At 55.1% G+C, this 15,116-nt stretch overlaps 2 protein-coding genes and 1 long non-coding RNA gene across 5 annotated transcripts in view; 1 reads left to right on the top strand and 2 right to left on the bottom strand.

Moving 5' to 3' along the window:
* Window positions 1-2,685: 2,685 nt before the first annotated feature.
* On the bottom strand, window positions 2,686-7,015 carry CDK9 (cyclin dependent kinase 9). Its single transcript, XM_033123995.1, has 7 exons — window positions 6,574-7,015; window positions 6,038-6,119; window positions 5,182-5,272; window positions 4,668-4,834; window positions 4,386-4,557; window positions 4,079-4,227; window positions 2,686-3,605 (listed from the first exon to the last, which is right to left on the bottom strand). Exons 1-7 carry the CDS (start codon window positions 7,011-7,013, stop codon window positions 3,240-3,242), a joined length of 1,467 nt encoding a protein of 488 aa, XP_032979886.1. The 5' UTR covers window positions 7,014-7,015; the 3' UTR covers window positions 2,686-3,239.
* A 366-nt stretch (window positions 7,016-7,381) lies between these two features.
* SH2D3C (SH2 domain containing 3C) overlaps window positions 7,382-15,116 on the top strand; it is a 34,305-nt gene continuing 26,570 nt past the window's right edge. The window contains exons 1-2 of one of the 3 annotated variants that reach the window (XM_033124154.1): window positions 7,382-7,788; window positions 11,720-11,862. In XM_033124154.1, the coding sequence (XP_032980045.1) occupies window positions 7,742-7,788; window positions 11,720-11,862 (190 nt within the window). In that variant the 5' untranslated portion in view covers window positions 7,382-7,741. Of the gene's footprint in view, window positions 7,789-11,719; window positions 11,863-12,652; window positions 12,671-12,995; window positions 13,282-15,116 lie in introns of those variants that run through there. The other 2 variants (XM_033124156.1, XM_033124155.1) reach the window with 2 other exon arrangements.
* LOC117032547 (uncharacterized) lies at window positions 7,774-9,253 on the bottom strand. Its single transcript, XR_004424745.1, has 3 exons — window positions 9,114-9,253; window positions 8,557-8,827; window positions 7,774-7,891 (listed from the first exon to the last, which is right to left on the bottom strand). It is a non-coding gene; the product is annotated as an uncharacterized LOC117032547 (long non-coding RNA).

Raw genomic sequence — 15,116 nt, 5'->3', positions numbered from 1 at the left:
AGGTTGTCTGACTCACTCGTATTTGGGAGATTCACAGGTGCCAGCACAGCTCTAGGTGCCTCGGGTCATGACCCCACAGGTCCTGCCCTCTGGGAGCTTTCGTTCTGGGCCATGTACTTCCCTCCAGCTCGGCTGACACCCCTGTCACATCAGGGCTGGAGGCTGACGCGGGACAGACCCACACCTGCCGCTCGTCCTGGCCTCCTCTCAGGAGTGTTCTTTGGGGAGGTGGGGTGTCGGGGAGCTCGGAGCCAGAAACTCCAGGGCGTAGGGCCTTCTTTGGTTGTTTGAAAATATGACTTAATCGCATGAATAAGAATATTAATCCAGGACGTCTGAGCAAACACAGAGAAGCGTAAAGGACAGAACCACTCCAAATAACCATGGGTAGTTTAATGCGATTCCTTCCATTTTTCTCATAAAATGAGCTGAAGCGGTAGGTATTTTCCATCTGTTGTGTTTGGAACGTCTTTCTAGCGCAGTGCATGTACTTCTACATCCCTTTTCATTGCCCAGCATTCAATCCGCGGGCCCTGCCCTGTCCACGCTGCTCAGATTCCCCAGCAGCGTGGGCATCGTCCGTCAGCTTGTTAGAGGTGCCCCACCCAGACCTCGAGTTAGGGTTTGGAGTGCACTGAAACTGGAGAACTGCTCTAACTTATATAAGCTGATGGAGGCTCGTGCTTTTCCAGCTTTTCCACATGCAGGGCTGCCCTGAACAGTGTGGATGCATTGGGCAGAGAGAACAGACAACAGGTGAGGGGTGCAGCCTTTCAGGTTATGGCCTTGGTGTGGCCACTGTACACTCGGCCACATGGCCCTTCTGTCTATGGCGTAAGAATCAACCGCGTCCTCCTTCTGGATCATTCCGTGAAGTCATGGCTCTCGTCTTAGACTATCCAGGACTAACTTTTGATCCCTAATCCTTCTTTTCATGGTAGACGCTACTTCTTATCCTCGGTTCCCCTCCTCCTGTTCTCCAGTGATCCTGCTGCTCCTGGTGGGGTGTCAGTGGCACTCTACCCAGTGGCTCTTGCCAAGGTCACCACTGACCTGGATGCTAAACCCAATGGCCCGTCCTCACTCCCACCCTTTGGACCCACCAGCAGAACTTGTGCTAAGTGACCACTCCTTCCTCCCCAAACACTCTGTCTCTTCGCTTCTGGAGCCCTCTCCCTCTAGTCTCTTCATCTGTTGTCTCCCCCAATTCTTGGATGACATTGGAGTGCTTCAAGCGGCCACGTCCCCCTTACCCCCTATTCCGGTGAGGACTCAATAAGGTAACAGTGTGTACAACTGCTCACAAAAAATTTCTGTAAATGGAATTGCTGGTCCAAGAATATGAACCTTTTATAGCTTTTTATCCTTCAGAGAAAACAAATCATACTTTGGACAATTAAACCAGCCCTGAGTTTTCCCACGTCAGTTACCTGTCATTCAAACCCCATCAACTTGATCACCAATGGACACCTTGCTATTTTTGGATTACTAGTTGTACTGAGTTGAATAGTGTGCCCCCAGAGTTCACGTCCACCCGGAACCTCAGAATGTGACCTTATTTGAAAAGGTCTTTGTAGATACAATTGGTTAATACGAGGTCGTACTGGATCAAGGCAAATCCTAAACCCAACGACTGGTGTTCGTGAGACAAACAGAGGGTAAGAACGTCACGTGAAGACAGAGCGGACTGATACATCAGGGTGAGGAATACCGGGACGGCTGGCGGCCTTGGCAGCTGAGAGGCATGCAACCGATTTTCCCTGAGCCTCCAGAAGGAACCAAGCCTGCCCACATCTAGCTTTCGGACTTCGAGCCTCCAGAACCAACAGAATAAGATGTATTTTAAGCCCCATTTGTGGTAATTTGTTATGGCAGCCCTGAAAAAGTAATACTCAAGAATTTTTTTACTTTCATCGGCCTTTTGTGAAGCTGTGATCTGGGTCAATTTTTACAAGGACAGAACCTTTTACCCTTTCCTGGACTCCTTCAAGAGGCAGAACGTAGAATTTGCCTCAAACACGCCTGTCTGCAACTTTAGACTCGGGGTGCGTTGTGCCTCCAAGGGTCCCAGCTCGGAGCCCTGAAGATCCAACCTTCACACCACCTTCTGTCCTCCTGTCCCACCACCTTAATCCAGGCTACTGTCACCTTCCCAAGCCCCTAAAGATCCTTCAACTCCTCTAGTCATCTCCCTTGGCTCCCGTATGCCACCCCCTACTCAGCAACCTGAAGGACCTTTGCAAGCTACAGACCTCTTGCCATTCCATTGATTGAGGGCCGTCTGCTGCGTCCTGAGCTCATGAGTCAAGTTTGACCACATCTGTCCGCTACAGCGCACGGTGCCCACCTAGGTCACCAAGGCAGATGCAGCTTACAGCACACCCTCTCCAGTTCCCTCACTAGGCAACAGGCCCTTTTCTCATCTGTCTTCCCTCTCCTTGATACTGAGGAGAGGAGATAGGGAGCTTCATGGCACCTGGACTTTGGGGAGCATGATGGCAAGTGTTCTGGAAAGTACCGGAGAAAGGAAAAAAAGACACAAGTCCTGTATAATTATGTCAGGCACATGAACTGGGACAAAGAAATGAGTTAAGCTTTGACAAATCAAATTTCAACAGTGAAGCCCAACCTGTTGGCTGCAGGGTAAGAGCTGGGAGTTGAACACAGAACAGAGCACACGGCCACTTACTGAAAAAAAGAGTCAACTTTAATTGTAACTGGCCAAACTTTGTCCAGGAATGTCTCTACACAACCGAATATCAGAAACACGATAAAATTCTCCTATCGAAGAAACCAAGTTTTTGCCAGCCCCAGTGCTTCTGAGGGTCGGGCCAAGCGCAGCCCATTTCCGAGGCTGGATGTCCCTCACGCGAGTTTCCCATCCCAAGAGGAAGGCTGGAGACGGGTGAGGGACCTGTGCCCTCTTCCCACCCTGCTGAGAACTCTTAGACAGTCACTGCTGGGGTGCACCTCTCCTCCCACCCCATTCCTGTCGTAAGGTGAATGGAGACCCTCTGAGCATTATCCAGAAAGCCAGGGAACCAGGGGAGGCAGCCCCAGTGCCCTCCTGGACTTTATTCCAGTCCATTCAGCTGGCACTCCCCATGCCCAGGGTGGGGATTAAATAAAATACGCACCAGAGAAATAACTCAAATGCCCCATCAGCTCCACAATGTGAGTCACACAGCAGAAGAGAAAATAAAACAAGAGCCCCAATGAAAAGCGACAGCAGCCGGCCTTCAGAAGACGCGCTCGAACTCCGTCTGGTTGGTCGTGGTGGGGTTTCGGCTCTGGTTGGTGGACTGCTGGGTGATCTGGCTGCCCTTCCGGCGTGGCGGCGCCAGGTATTCGAACATGGATGTCAGGTGGGTGGACAGCATGCCCTTGAGGTCCGAGGGCATGGGGTCAGACCAGAAGAAGTCGTGGTTGAGGGCGTCGTCGCTGTCAATGCGCTGTGCGGGATCCAGCACCAGCAGCTTGTCGATGAGGTCCAGGGCGTAGGGGTCACGCACGTAGGCCTTCAGCCTGTCCTTCACCTTCCGCTTCTGGCCCTTTACCAGGTCCAGTTTCTCAAACAGCTCGTACTTGTCCACATTTGGCCACACCTTAAGGGGGCATGGAAAGAGGATGAAGTTAATTCAGGGGGTGTGTGGCTTGTCCATTGGTCACGCACCTGAAGGGACTAAAATGTTTCCATTCAGATGCTCTCAGACCACGTCTAGAAGGCGAACTCGACCCCTCCGAGGTGAAAGCACCAGTGACCACGTATTTGGCACATCCCAAGTGCTGGGCCCTTTTACATAAAATGCCTGGAATGTGTGTGCCAAGACTGACACAGGCACAGTTGTTTCACAGAAGAGAAACTCAACTCTGAGATGAAAATTTCAAACGCCTTGCCCAAGGCCACAGAACTAAGTAGTGATGGAGCCGAGAGCCTGTGTGGCTTAAAGAGCAGGCCCTGTCCCTCCACCAGCCGCCTCTCCAGAGCTTTCTGTCTGTTCCACTGCCCACTCCTCCCCTGCCAGGGAGACTTCTGCATCCTGCAGGGCCCAGAGGCCCAGGCAGCCTGGCCACCCACCTCAGGGGTGATGGAGCCACAGAGCTGGCTGATGAGGGCGAGCTGATGCTGCTCCGTGTTGCCCTGCATGATAGGGCTGCGGGTCCACATCTCCGCCATGATGCACCCAGCACCCCACAGGTCAATGGGGGGGCCGTAGTCCCGCTCCCCTGGGAAGAAGAGTGCACCAGGAGTGCCCCTTGAGCCCGAGGGCCTCCTGAGACGCAATGCCCGGGGGCCGGCGGCTCAAGAAGCCCTGGCAGTGGGGGGCTGAGGCCAGGTTAAGTGCCTAGCCCCTGCCCCCTTCTGCCCACTCGGGAGTCCTCACCGAGCAACAGCTCTGGGGGCCGGTACCAGAGCGTCACCACACGGTTAGTATAGCGGTTAGGCTGACTGTTCTTGGCGAGACTGAAGGCCCGGGCCAGTCCAAAGTCTGCCAGTTTCAGGACCCCGTCTCGGGTGATGAGCACGTTAGCTGCCTTCATGTCCCTGTGCAGGATCTGCAAGAAGGGCAAAGGTGAGGGCTCAGTCAGGTTCCCAAGGGTCCTTTAGCCCCGCCACCCAGCGGTGGGAGTACAGGCAGACCAAGCCTCGGTCTCTCCTCCCCCACCTTGTTCCTGTGGATGTAGTAGAGGCCATTGAGCAACATCTGCATGACCCTCTTGATCTCAGACAGTGTGAACTTGACTAAGACGTTGCTCAGCAGCCCAGCAAGGTCATGCTCGCAGAAGTCAAACACCAGGTATATACTGCCTTTGCAGCGGTTATAGGGGGAAGCTGAGGTGGGAAGAATGGGGAAGGAGCAAGAAGAAGAAAATAAAAAATCCCATATACCACTCATTTTCCCACAACCAGCTCCTACCCCCCTCCAACCCACTGACACCCAGAATCCATCTGTGGGTTCCTTCACTGGTAAAGTATTTCCCGAGTGAGTCCTCTGGGCCAGGTGCTGTGGCGGACCCTGGGAAAGCACCAGCTACGATGAAAGGACCAGAGAAAGCAGTCACAGTTGGTAGGTATGCCTGGGTTAAAAGTGTGTCCAGTTCCAACTTTGCAAACAAAGCCTTAAGTTCTAAGCCTCATTTTCTCCATTTGAAAATGGGAACAAGATTCAAACAACTTACCTTTGGTTCGACAGATCTCAATCAAGTTGACCACATTCTCATGTTTTAGAAGCTGCAGGATCTTGATTTCCCGCAGGGCGGTAATGGGGAACTGGGTGGAATAAAGAAAGGAGGTCAAAAGTGAAAGCGCACTGCAGATCAAGGAACTGGCCATGGGGTCTATACTAACGGGAACAGGTTGGGAAGACACAGTAAGATCACAGGCTCTGAAATCAGCTATCTCAGATGCCTTATCTGTAAAATGGGTGTAAAGTAGTATGCACTCCTCAAGAAGATGCTTTCAGACAATGAATTGAAATAGTGATACTTAACCACTTCATTATTGGTCACTAAACGCTCCCTAATTTCTTCAACCTTTAAATTTTAGCTCTGTGCCTGTGTTTAACTTGCTGGGTAGTAACACAAATGACCATTCAAGTTCCTTGCTAACAAGCACATCTCTGAAAGCTGGACTAGAGCTAAGATGTGGTGGGAGAGGGACTCCTTTTCAGTTGAGTACTAGTCACCCTTTTAAAGCCATTGCATGTATTTTCCTTTTGCACTGAACAAAATTAAATTCTAAGGGAAGTGTTTTAACAAAGGCTTTCCAACTTCACAAGCCCAAGTGCATTCAGTGCAAGCATGAGCTCCCCCTCCTGGCCCCAACCTTGTATTTGCCTAAGAATGAAATACCAAATGCTTTAAAATATTTGAACTGAAAGATTTAATTTGGAAGTCAAATTTCCTGGGCTATGGAAATTCTCGAGCTACTACACATAAACTAAATTTCAACACGTGAGTCCTAGAAGCAGCAGGATGGAAACCCACATGCCCCGGGGAGATGGCTGGCCAGCTAGCCCACCCGACCCATACTCACCCCCTCCTTCTCGTTCTCCATCAGTACCTTCTTCAGAGCCACTTTTTGGCCGGTCAAGCGGTGCTTTGCCTTAAACACCTCCCTGCAGGCCGAAAGGGGGACCCAAAAAGATTCATCAGGCCGTTTTCACATGGCTCGCCCCTCCCCCTCCAGAGGAGGAGGGCAGAAAAGAGACTCCCGTGTAGGGCTGAGCCTGGTACCTAGGGCAGTGGGCTACCCTACTATCTGCGGTCCCTCTCCCAACCTCTACTTCCTCCCCAGTCTCTTCTCCTCAGCCTGACGTCTCTCGGAGAGATCCTGCTCCCCTCACAAGCTCCTCTGCAATTCCTGCCCGTTCCCCACCATGGGCCTCAGGCTCCTCCCCGCCAGCCAGCTCCATCAGGCCCCGGCGGACTGCAGTGCGGCCTAGCGAGACCAGGGAATAACTCTAGGGCCAAGTGGCTCCCCGACCACCTCTGGCCCAGCCCCGGGCGTCCCGACGTCGGCCCTGAGGGGTGCAGGCCCAGGGCACCGGGTCCCTCGGGGCCCATCCTTACCCAAAGGTGCCTTGGCCGATCTTAGCGAGCTTCTCATATTTGGTCACCTCATCACAAAAGGGGCACTCCACCGAGTCGTACTGCTTTGCCATGGCCGCCTCTAGCGCGCCGCCGCCACCCCCAGCCGCCGCCGCCGCCGCTGCTCCCGCTCCGGGTCCCGCCGCCGTGCTCCAGGCCCCTCCGCGGCCGCGCCACTTCCGCCTCCACGGCCACTTCCGGCCTCGAGGCGCCGACCCCGCCTCTTCCGCCCGCCGCCCGCCGCCAGGCCCCCTGGGACTTGTAGTTCCCGGGAGGCCAGGAGGAACCGGAGCTGCAGAGGCGCCTCCGCCGCCACCGCTGCCCCCACCTCCGCCGCCGCCACTGCTGGCGGCGGCCCCGATTGGGGGCGCGGGGAGCCGGGGCGCCGGGGCTGGGGCTCGGGGCGGTGCGTCCCGCTGCATTGGCCCGGGCCGCCGCTGCTGCCGAAGCCGCTGCCGCTCTGGCGCCCGATCCCGGGCCAGCCGCAGTGCCCTGCTCCTCCTCCTCCGACGGCGCCGCCTCCGCCGGGCTGCGCGGGGTGGCGGGCGGGGGGACGGCCCCCAAGCCGCGGCCTGGGGGGCTCCCTGGCCGGGCCCGGGCCCGGGGCGGCCGGGCGAGGGGGCGAGACGGGAAGAGCCGACGAGGAGGCGGCCCGAGAGCCCGGGAGGGGGCGCGTTATAAAGGGGGAGGTGCCCGGGCCTCGCCCTCCCCTCCCCCTCCGCCCGCCCCCTCCCTCCGCCCTCCCGTCCTCCGCGGCCGCACCTGCCGCCGCCGCTGCCGCCGCCTCCCGCCGGCTGTCCGCCGGCCGCCCTCGGCGCGTCACAGCCCGCGGCCCCTCCTACGCCTTCGGAGGTGGGGCCCCGCACTCGACACCTGGCTGAGGGGCGCCTCGCCGTGTGCCTCAGTTTACCGCCACATGCCAGCTGCCGCGGGGAGCGCCTATTCCCCCCCCCTCACTGGCGGGAGGCAGCGAGGGAGCGGCCTAAGGTCCGGGAGGAGAGAACGGCCCCCGCCACCGCCTCCCGGGGCCCCAGCCACCCGCCGTTGACATGGTAACCGACGGCCACCAGGGGGCGCGGCAACACTGGAGGCGGCGAATAAGCAATGCCCGGGCCTTCTAGCGCTGGACCCTGTTCTCTGGGAGGCAGGGATGAAACCTAGAGGACCCCCGCCCCAGCCGAGCTGCGCGAGCCTTGGGTCAGTAATCACAAAAATAGCATTTACTCAGTACCTCTGTGTACTCAGGAAGTACTGGGCGTTTCCTCTGAATCCTGAATCAACAGCGTCATAGTAAGGATCACTAACCCATTTTACAGAAAAGGACATTGAGGCTCAGAGAAGTGAGGTCATTTGCCCAAGGTCACACAATGACAAAGCTGGGACTCGAACCTGGTCTGCCTGAAGGGGATTCTCCTGACTCAGGCTGTCCTGGCCAGGACTACAGCAGTGGTGCTGTTTGAGGCCTGCTGTCCTTACGCCAGGCACCAAGCCTGCCATTCACCCAGTGTCTCCCTCCCTGGCCGTATTCCCCCTTCCCCTGCCTCAGCCCTTCTCCAGCATCTTTCTGATATCTTCCTGGCTCCAGGGGGCCTCCCGATTCTTCCTCCAGCTCCACTCAACAACCAACCCCCAGAAAAGCTGTCTTTTACCTCCTCTGTACCCCTTCGATCTGCCCCTCTCCATTCCATTGCCCATGGATCTTGAGTCCTGGCCTCCCCAGTCCGGCTTCTCCATCTGTCTCCCTCACAGTACCCACCAGAGCATTCTGAAATAGAGTCTGCAGGTATTTCCCTCCACTCCCTTAAAGAAAAAAAATTGTGACATTTGAGGTTCTTTCCAGCTCGCCTCCTAGGCCACACGAATCTCCTGTGTTTCCTAACTCCCCAGGCCTTCCTGTCTTTAGGGCTGTGCTTCCTGATTGCACCCCAGAACCTCTCTATCTGCATGAAACTCTCCAGCTCTTACTCCACATGCTTAGCCTTGTAGCCTCCTTGTAGGAGGAGGCAGGAGTGGGTCTGCTGATTATGGTGTCCCAAGAGGCCCTGTTCTGGACAAGGGCTCTGCCAGGGAGGGCCTTGTGGGTCCGGTGAGGAGCAGGGAGCCCTCCCTCTCCTGAGGGCAGTGTGGAGCCGGCGAGGAGGGTTTTAGGTAGTCGAGTGACATACCAGGGAGTGATCTGGGATCAGCTTCATGGGTACACTTAGAAGCAGGGAGGCCATTGGCTAAAGTGGGAGTGCTGAGGGCAAGGAGGGAGAAAATAATTGTGATAATTACAATTTATTGAAGGAAAATAAATGGTCCAAGCCGTACACTTAGCACTTTATGGGTATTATCTCAAGTCTCACTCAGCCATATAAGTTGAGTACTATTATCACCTCCATTATACACATAAGGACACTGAAACTCAGAGGTGACATCACCTGGCCAGGGTAAAACAGCTGGCCAATGGCCACACTGGCATTTTGAGCCAGGCCAGTCTGGCACAAAGCCCCAGCACGTACCCATGTCAGGACCCCACCTACCTGGACGGGGGGTGGAGCACAGGCATGGCACAGCACCACTGGATGAGTGCCCTGGATGCTGATGGGAGCTGGAGGAGGGGATATCAGCATTGGGGTCTATCATGGGTTTGTGTGGGTGCCACCATCAGTCTCTCAGACCGGGGCCCCTGCCCACTTCCCATGAATACTCCCTAAGTCACATCCTGTGGGCAGAAGCCTCAGCAGAAGTTCCGGTGGTGTCATCACCTCCACCCTACTGTCTTTGACCTGTACCCCAACATTTCACCAGTCACTTCACTTCCCCTCTGCGCCTTGTGTCTCCAGCCTTCCCTGGGGAAAGAGGGCAGGCAGGAGTGGTCAGAAAGCTGCCCAGGCTGCCCAGGTGGAAGGGAGAAGAAATGAAGCGCGAGCCAGAAACAATTTCTCACTGACTTGGATTTCTGATTCGCTCTTTTGAGGGAAATGCTTCCTGCTTCCCTGGATTGGCTAAGCTAGCCAGGCCGGACGTGTGGCCAGTACTCAATAAATGTTTGCTGACTGACTACAAGGCTGTGAGAGAGCCTGTGGTCCTGCTGCCATTTAACAGTCAGGGAAACTGAGGCACAGGATGGGAAAAGGAGCCACTGGCCTGGACCCTCTTATTTTCTCCCCCAAGCAGGGACAGGGTGGAGAGGGTATGGAGGGATGAGGAAGATGGGCCCATGGGGTGGGTGCTCTTGGCTGCTGGTAAGTCTGAGGAGACAAGGGATCCCTGAATGGGGGGTACAGAGAATGGCTGTGTGATACCTAGAGCCCTGTAACACCATGGACATTCTGTCCCCACTAGACGGGTACTGACTCTGCCAGGACCTGTATTGATATGTTGTCCCCCTAGAACTTTACAGCACCCCTATTAGGAGGTTGCTAGTATCAGGCCCAAGTTACAGAAAAAGAAACTGAGGCTCAGAGTGTGCCCAAGGCCACACAGCCAGGAAGCTATGGAGCTGGAATTCAAAGCCAGGTCCCTCTGCTCTCAAAGGCTGGGGTCATTTATCACTATCCTACACTGCCCCCAATACCAGACAAGTGGGCAAGCTGGGGAGAGGCATCAACTGAGTCCCACAGTACAGCAGGCGTGGGGCCAACGTGGATGCGTAAGGCTGCTTCCTCTCAGAGCACAAGGTCTGTTTGGAAGATGCAAAGAAAGACACAGGAGAACGTAATAGGGATGATACTCTCATATAAATGTTTTATTTCATTGCCACAGGATCGTGTGAAGATGTGGTATTTGTCCCATTTTACTGATGGGGAAAATGAAGCTCAGAGAGCTGATGTGACTTGCCCAAGATCATGCAGGTGGGGTCTGAACTCAGGTTTGCCTGAGTCTTTGACGACGAAGTTGAAGGCTTCCAGTCCCTAATAGGTGCCTGGCCCAACTGCAGGCAACTGAGTTTAGACTGGGGAAGAGGGCAAGGAGAGGGGACAGAAATCACAGCAGGGTTCCTGGGGGCACTGTAGCTGAATCTAGACTTGAGGGACTCAACGGAGGCAAAAGATGGAGCCGGTGGAAGGAAGAGCTGCGCTCCAGGTATGGGTCCAGCCCAAGCAAAGGCCTGATGGCAGGAGAGCACTTGTGTGTTCAGTGCTGCGGAGCCAAGCGTGGGCAAGGCTGGGCTGGACTCCAGCACAGGCTGAGGAGGGCCTGTGGGACAGCCAACCGCCAGCAGGTCCCCCAGCCGCACTCCTAACGGCCACTTGAGGCAGCACAATGGGGGCTCTGAGCTGGGCAGAGCCTCCACACTGAGCCCCATTCATTCTCCCAGGGATGTGGCAATTGCCCTGGTACCCGGGCCAATGGCAGGGCCCCCAGCGCTGACAAGGCACCTCCATCACACAATATAGTCTCGTTGTGGCCGGTATTCCCGGGGCTCACGCCGTGTGCCTGATGCTGGGGTTTCCTGGCCTGAACCACCCCTATTCTTCCGCAACAACTGCCAGGGCTTGCTGAGGCCAGAGTGTACATAGGCTCCTTTCATATTCCTCCGGAAGTGGGGGCTACTGTGACCCATTTCACAGATAAGGAAACAGACCCAGAGCAGTAAAGTCTCTTATGAAGGATCACATAGTAAGTCGGGAGTGAGCCTGGCCAGGAAGTCGGTGCTGGCTGATGCCACAGCCTCAGCAGTTGGGCCAAGTCCCTGGGACTGCCTCCTGGGAGAGAAGCCAGGGACCCACTAGGAAGACCCGCAGCTACCACCAGGCCGCAGGCCCCTTTCCCTCTTCCAACAACAACCTGGAGATGAGAGGGGCACCAGCCTGGGAGCTAGGACACCTGGGTGTCTGTCTAGTCTCTGTTCCTCTGTAGCCTCAGTTTCCTCATCTGTGAAATGGGACAATAGCAGGATTTGCTTCACAGGTCTGTTGTAAGGATTCAGTGGACGATCTGTGGAGGCTTCCAGCTCCATGCCTAGCTCATAGTTAGTGCTCAGTAGAAGAAGCTAGAATTGGACCTCCCCTTTTTCTCCCAATTCTATGACCCAGAAACCCCATCCTTTCATTTGAACTTTGAATACTGGTCCCATCCAGCCTGTCTGTGAGCAGGACCCTGGTGTCTTGGTCTCATGGGCTATGTCCCTTTCTCTCTCAAGGCCTCAAGTTCCCCCTCGTTCCATCAAGGAGGTTCAGTTGGATCCTTCCCCCACCCAGGGCCATCATGTAGCTGCCGGGGGGTTGCAGCAGCCATGGGCGTGGATGTTAGGACCACAGCTGGACAAGCAGAATCAAACTCCAGGTAACTTGACTTTTCCACATCTATAGAATGGGGATATTTACCTCTTGGGGCAGAAGGACTGAGCCCTGTAGCTGGAACATACTAAGTTGGAGCTGGAACATACATAATGAAGATCTTAGTCATTATTATTTTTATGGAGGATGCAAGAAGAGCCCCATTTGACCTTGGACTCCCTCTCACATAGCCATAGTTGCCAGCCAGCCTCAGGGACCAGGACGATAATGTCAAACTATGCTGGAGCTTCTGTGCGTTGACTGTGTACCTTGCACTTGTGCCCATTCTAGAGATTAGTGACTGAGGCTTCAGAGGCCCCAGTAACTTGTCTGCAGCACACAGAGGTGGGATTTGAAGCCCCTGGTCTTGTGGACCCCCAACCCCAGCAGCTGTTGACAGCGTCTGCAGGTGTCTGGGACAACCTGTGTAGGGGAGGTCTTGTTTCTTCATCTCTGTCCTGCCCATGGGAGTGTACACACACACACATATGTGCACACGTGCGTGTGCATTGTAGGGCGAAAAAGCACCAGGCTGTGGGCTAAAGGACTTGGAAGGGCAAGTTGTAACCGAGTCTGTGCCACCAACCCTGTATAACCTGGGACAATCCCTCTGCCTGTCTGTGCCTCAGTTTCCCCATCTCTGTACAATGGGTGTGGTGGACCAAATTATTGCCATTTGTCCCTGGTAGTTTGAAAAGGAATGACCATGCCTTGCTGGGCACCAATTTTGTGCCAGGCTTTGTACCAATCACTGGACACTGTGAGGTGGACGTTGCAAATACCACTGCTCACCGAAAGGAAACAGCCTCAGGAAGGTGAGTGCCCTAGCCCAGGATCACACAGTGACAAAGTGGTCAGCCAGGACTGGAACTTGGGTCTGAGTGGTTCCAGGGCCCACAGGCCCAACCACGGCACTCTTCTATAACTGCTGCCAGTCCATCCCCAGGCAGGCTTAGAATAAACTGCCCTGTGTGCAGGCCTGACTCCCTGCACCCTCCCAGCCCAATGGCCAGACCCTCTGACAGCTGTTGACAGGTCCCCGGGGGCCTCCGGCCCAGTGGGCACTGTTCCCAGAGCCTGTGGGTTGTTCCCCAGACCTTCCAGGTCCCACTGGGCTTGTGGGACTGCCCCCCCTCCCGGCCCCTATTGCTGTGGAGGCCAGGGAGGAGGCCCACCACCGGACTGGGGGAGGCCCCAGCCCCCGCCCCTGCAGAGAAGATGGGGAGGGTGGGGCTGTGGGACTTTCACTACTTTAAAAATACACAGAGGAAGCGAGTGAGAGGGTGCAAGAAAGGGGAAGGGGAGGTGAGGGAGGCACCTCAACGTCGATGTCCAGAGCCTTGAGCGGCCACTTCCCCACGAGCCAGGGGCTTTGCACGACTTGCCAAGATGACAGAGGGTCCCAGGAAGGCCAGCAAAAAGTTCAGTGAGTGCACTGTCCTTCATCCCTCTGTCCATCTCAGCCTCTCTCTGCATCTGCTTCTTCACGACTGCCTCGTTTCTCTTTCTCTTTCTCTTCGTGTCTGTCTCTATGTGGAGCTCTCTGCTTCTGGATTTCCATGTCACCACCTTTCTGTCACTCTGGCCCAGTATCTACCTCTCTGGCTGGGTTGGCTCTCCATCTCATGATTCTTTGTCTCTGTCTCTCCCCAGCCTGACTCAGTCTCTCCGATTTTCTATGTATCCTGGTCTCGGGCTCTCTTTGACTTCATGGCTGGGTCAGGGAAGCCCTCCACACACTCCGCCCGCGGCTTCTGGGCCTGGTTCTCACGGGGTCTCAGACTGCGAGTTGCTGGGGTGGGTCGTGTGTGTATGTGTGTGCCATGGGATGCTGTCCCATGTCCCCACCAGCAGTGACGCTGGGATCCCCAGCAACTTAATGAAGGGCCATAGGCACCCACTACTGTTTGTCCAGGTCCGCCCCCTCCTGGCCCCAGCAAACTTCTGCTTCTCCTGGTTCTTTTGATCTGACAGAACGGTGTGTGTGTGTGTGTGTGTGTGTGTGTGTGTGACTGCATTCCACAGATGAAAAGACTGAGGCCCAGAGAACTTCCTGAGCTCATATGGGGCTCTAGACCAGAGCTCAGTCTCATATCCCTGGACTCTGGGCCTCGGAGTTTCCTGCCTGCTATTCTTTCCTCCAGATTCCTGGTGCCCAGGGGACAAAACAAGTGGTGCTGAGAAAGGAGGCAGTTTATAGTCCTCTCTCTGGCTCTTGGCACAATTTCTGCCCCATGGCATAGCTTTCTGAGAGTAGAGCATTGGTGTTTTCTGACAGCGTTTGTGAGGAGTCAGAGGCTACGACGGAGTGAGGGGTGGGCAGGTCTGGGAGGAAAGCACTGACCTAGCAGTCCACAGTCCTGGGAGTCCTCATCCACGCTCAGCCTTGCTGTGTGACCCTGGGCAGGTCTCTTCCGCGTTCTGGGCTTCAGTTTCCTCTCTTGTCAAATGTGGGCATTTTGCCTATATTCCAGTGTGGTTGTGAAGACCTCAGGGGGCAGACGATGCCAAGGAGGTGGGAAATGCCAGAGTCTTTTTTTTCGCTTTTTGCTCTTCTGGATGCTTAGGGAAGTCAGATGGTAGTGGCCGTGAGGAGGGGCGCACCCACAGCTGGGGACAGGAAGGAGGGAATTTACATACAGCCTTGCGGAAATGAGATGCTATCACCCAGAGCACTGCTGCCTGAGTCGGGATGGTGGGCTCAGCTGACAGGAAGGAGAGAACCGCAGGGAGTGGGACCCTCAGACTCCCAACAACCCCTTCTCATCTATCCTCTGACCCAGGTGCTCAAACACCCCCTCCCTGCCCCAAAGCGCGTGCGCGCACGCGCATGCGTACACACACACACACACACACACACACGCATGCATGCAGCTTCACTGGCTGGCTGTGTGATCTCCGTGGTTCATTTTCCATCTCTGAGCCTCAATTTCCCCATCTGGAAATTGGGGGATTACGCTTGTGTCATTGAGTTGTGCTGAGCATTCAGTGAGGTCATGTGTGCGGCATGTTTAACAAACGCAGAGGCGTTTTACTATGACTGTCATCATCTTCATTACTTCTGGAGAATATTCTATGTGCTGGGTACCTATGTAGCTATGTGAAGAAAGTTATTTACATGCTTTCCTTCAATCCTTCCACTGCCTATAGGAGGTGGGTACTATGATCTCTATTTTATTGATGTGGAGAATGGGGCTCAGAGAAGTCAAGTGACTTGCCTAAGGTTGCACAGTTAGGATGTGGAAGAGCAGGGATTCAAAT

Source organism: Rhinolophus ferrumequinum, chromosome 12, assembly GCF_004115265.2.
Source record: "Rhinolophus ferrumequinum isolate MPI-CBG mRhiFer1 chromosome 12, mRhiFer1_v1.p, whole genome shotgun sequence".
Taxonomy (NCBI): domain Eukaryota; kingdom Metazoa; phylum Chordata; class Mammalia; order Chiroptera; family Rhinolophidae; genus Rhinolophus; species Rhinolophus ferrumequinum.
The sequence above is the reverse complement of the archived record's forward strand: the minus strand, read 5'-3'. Positions and strand labels throughout refer to the sequence as shown.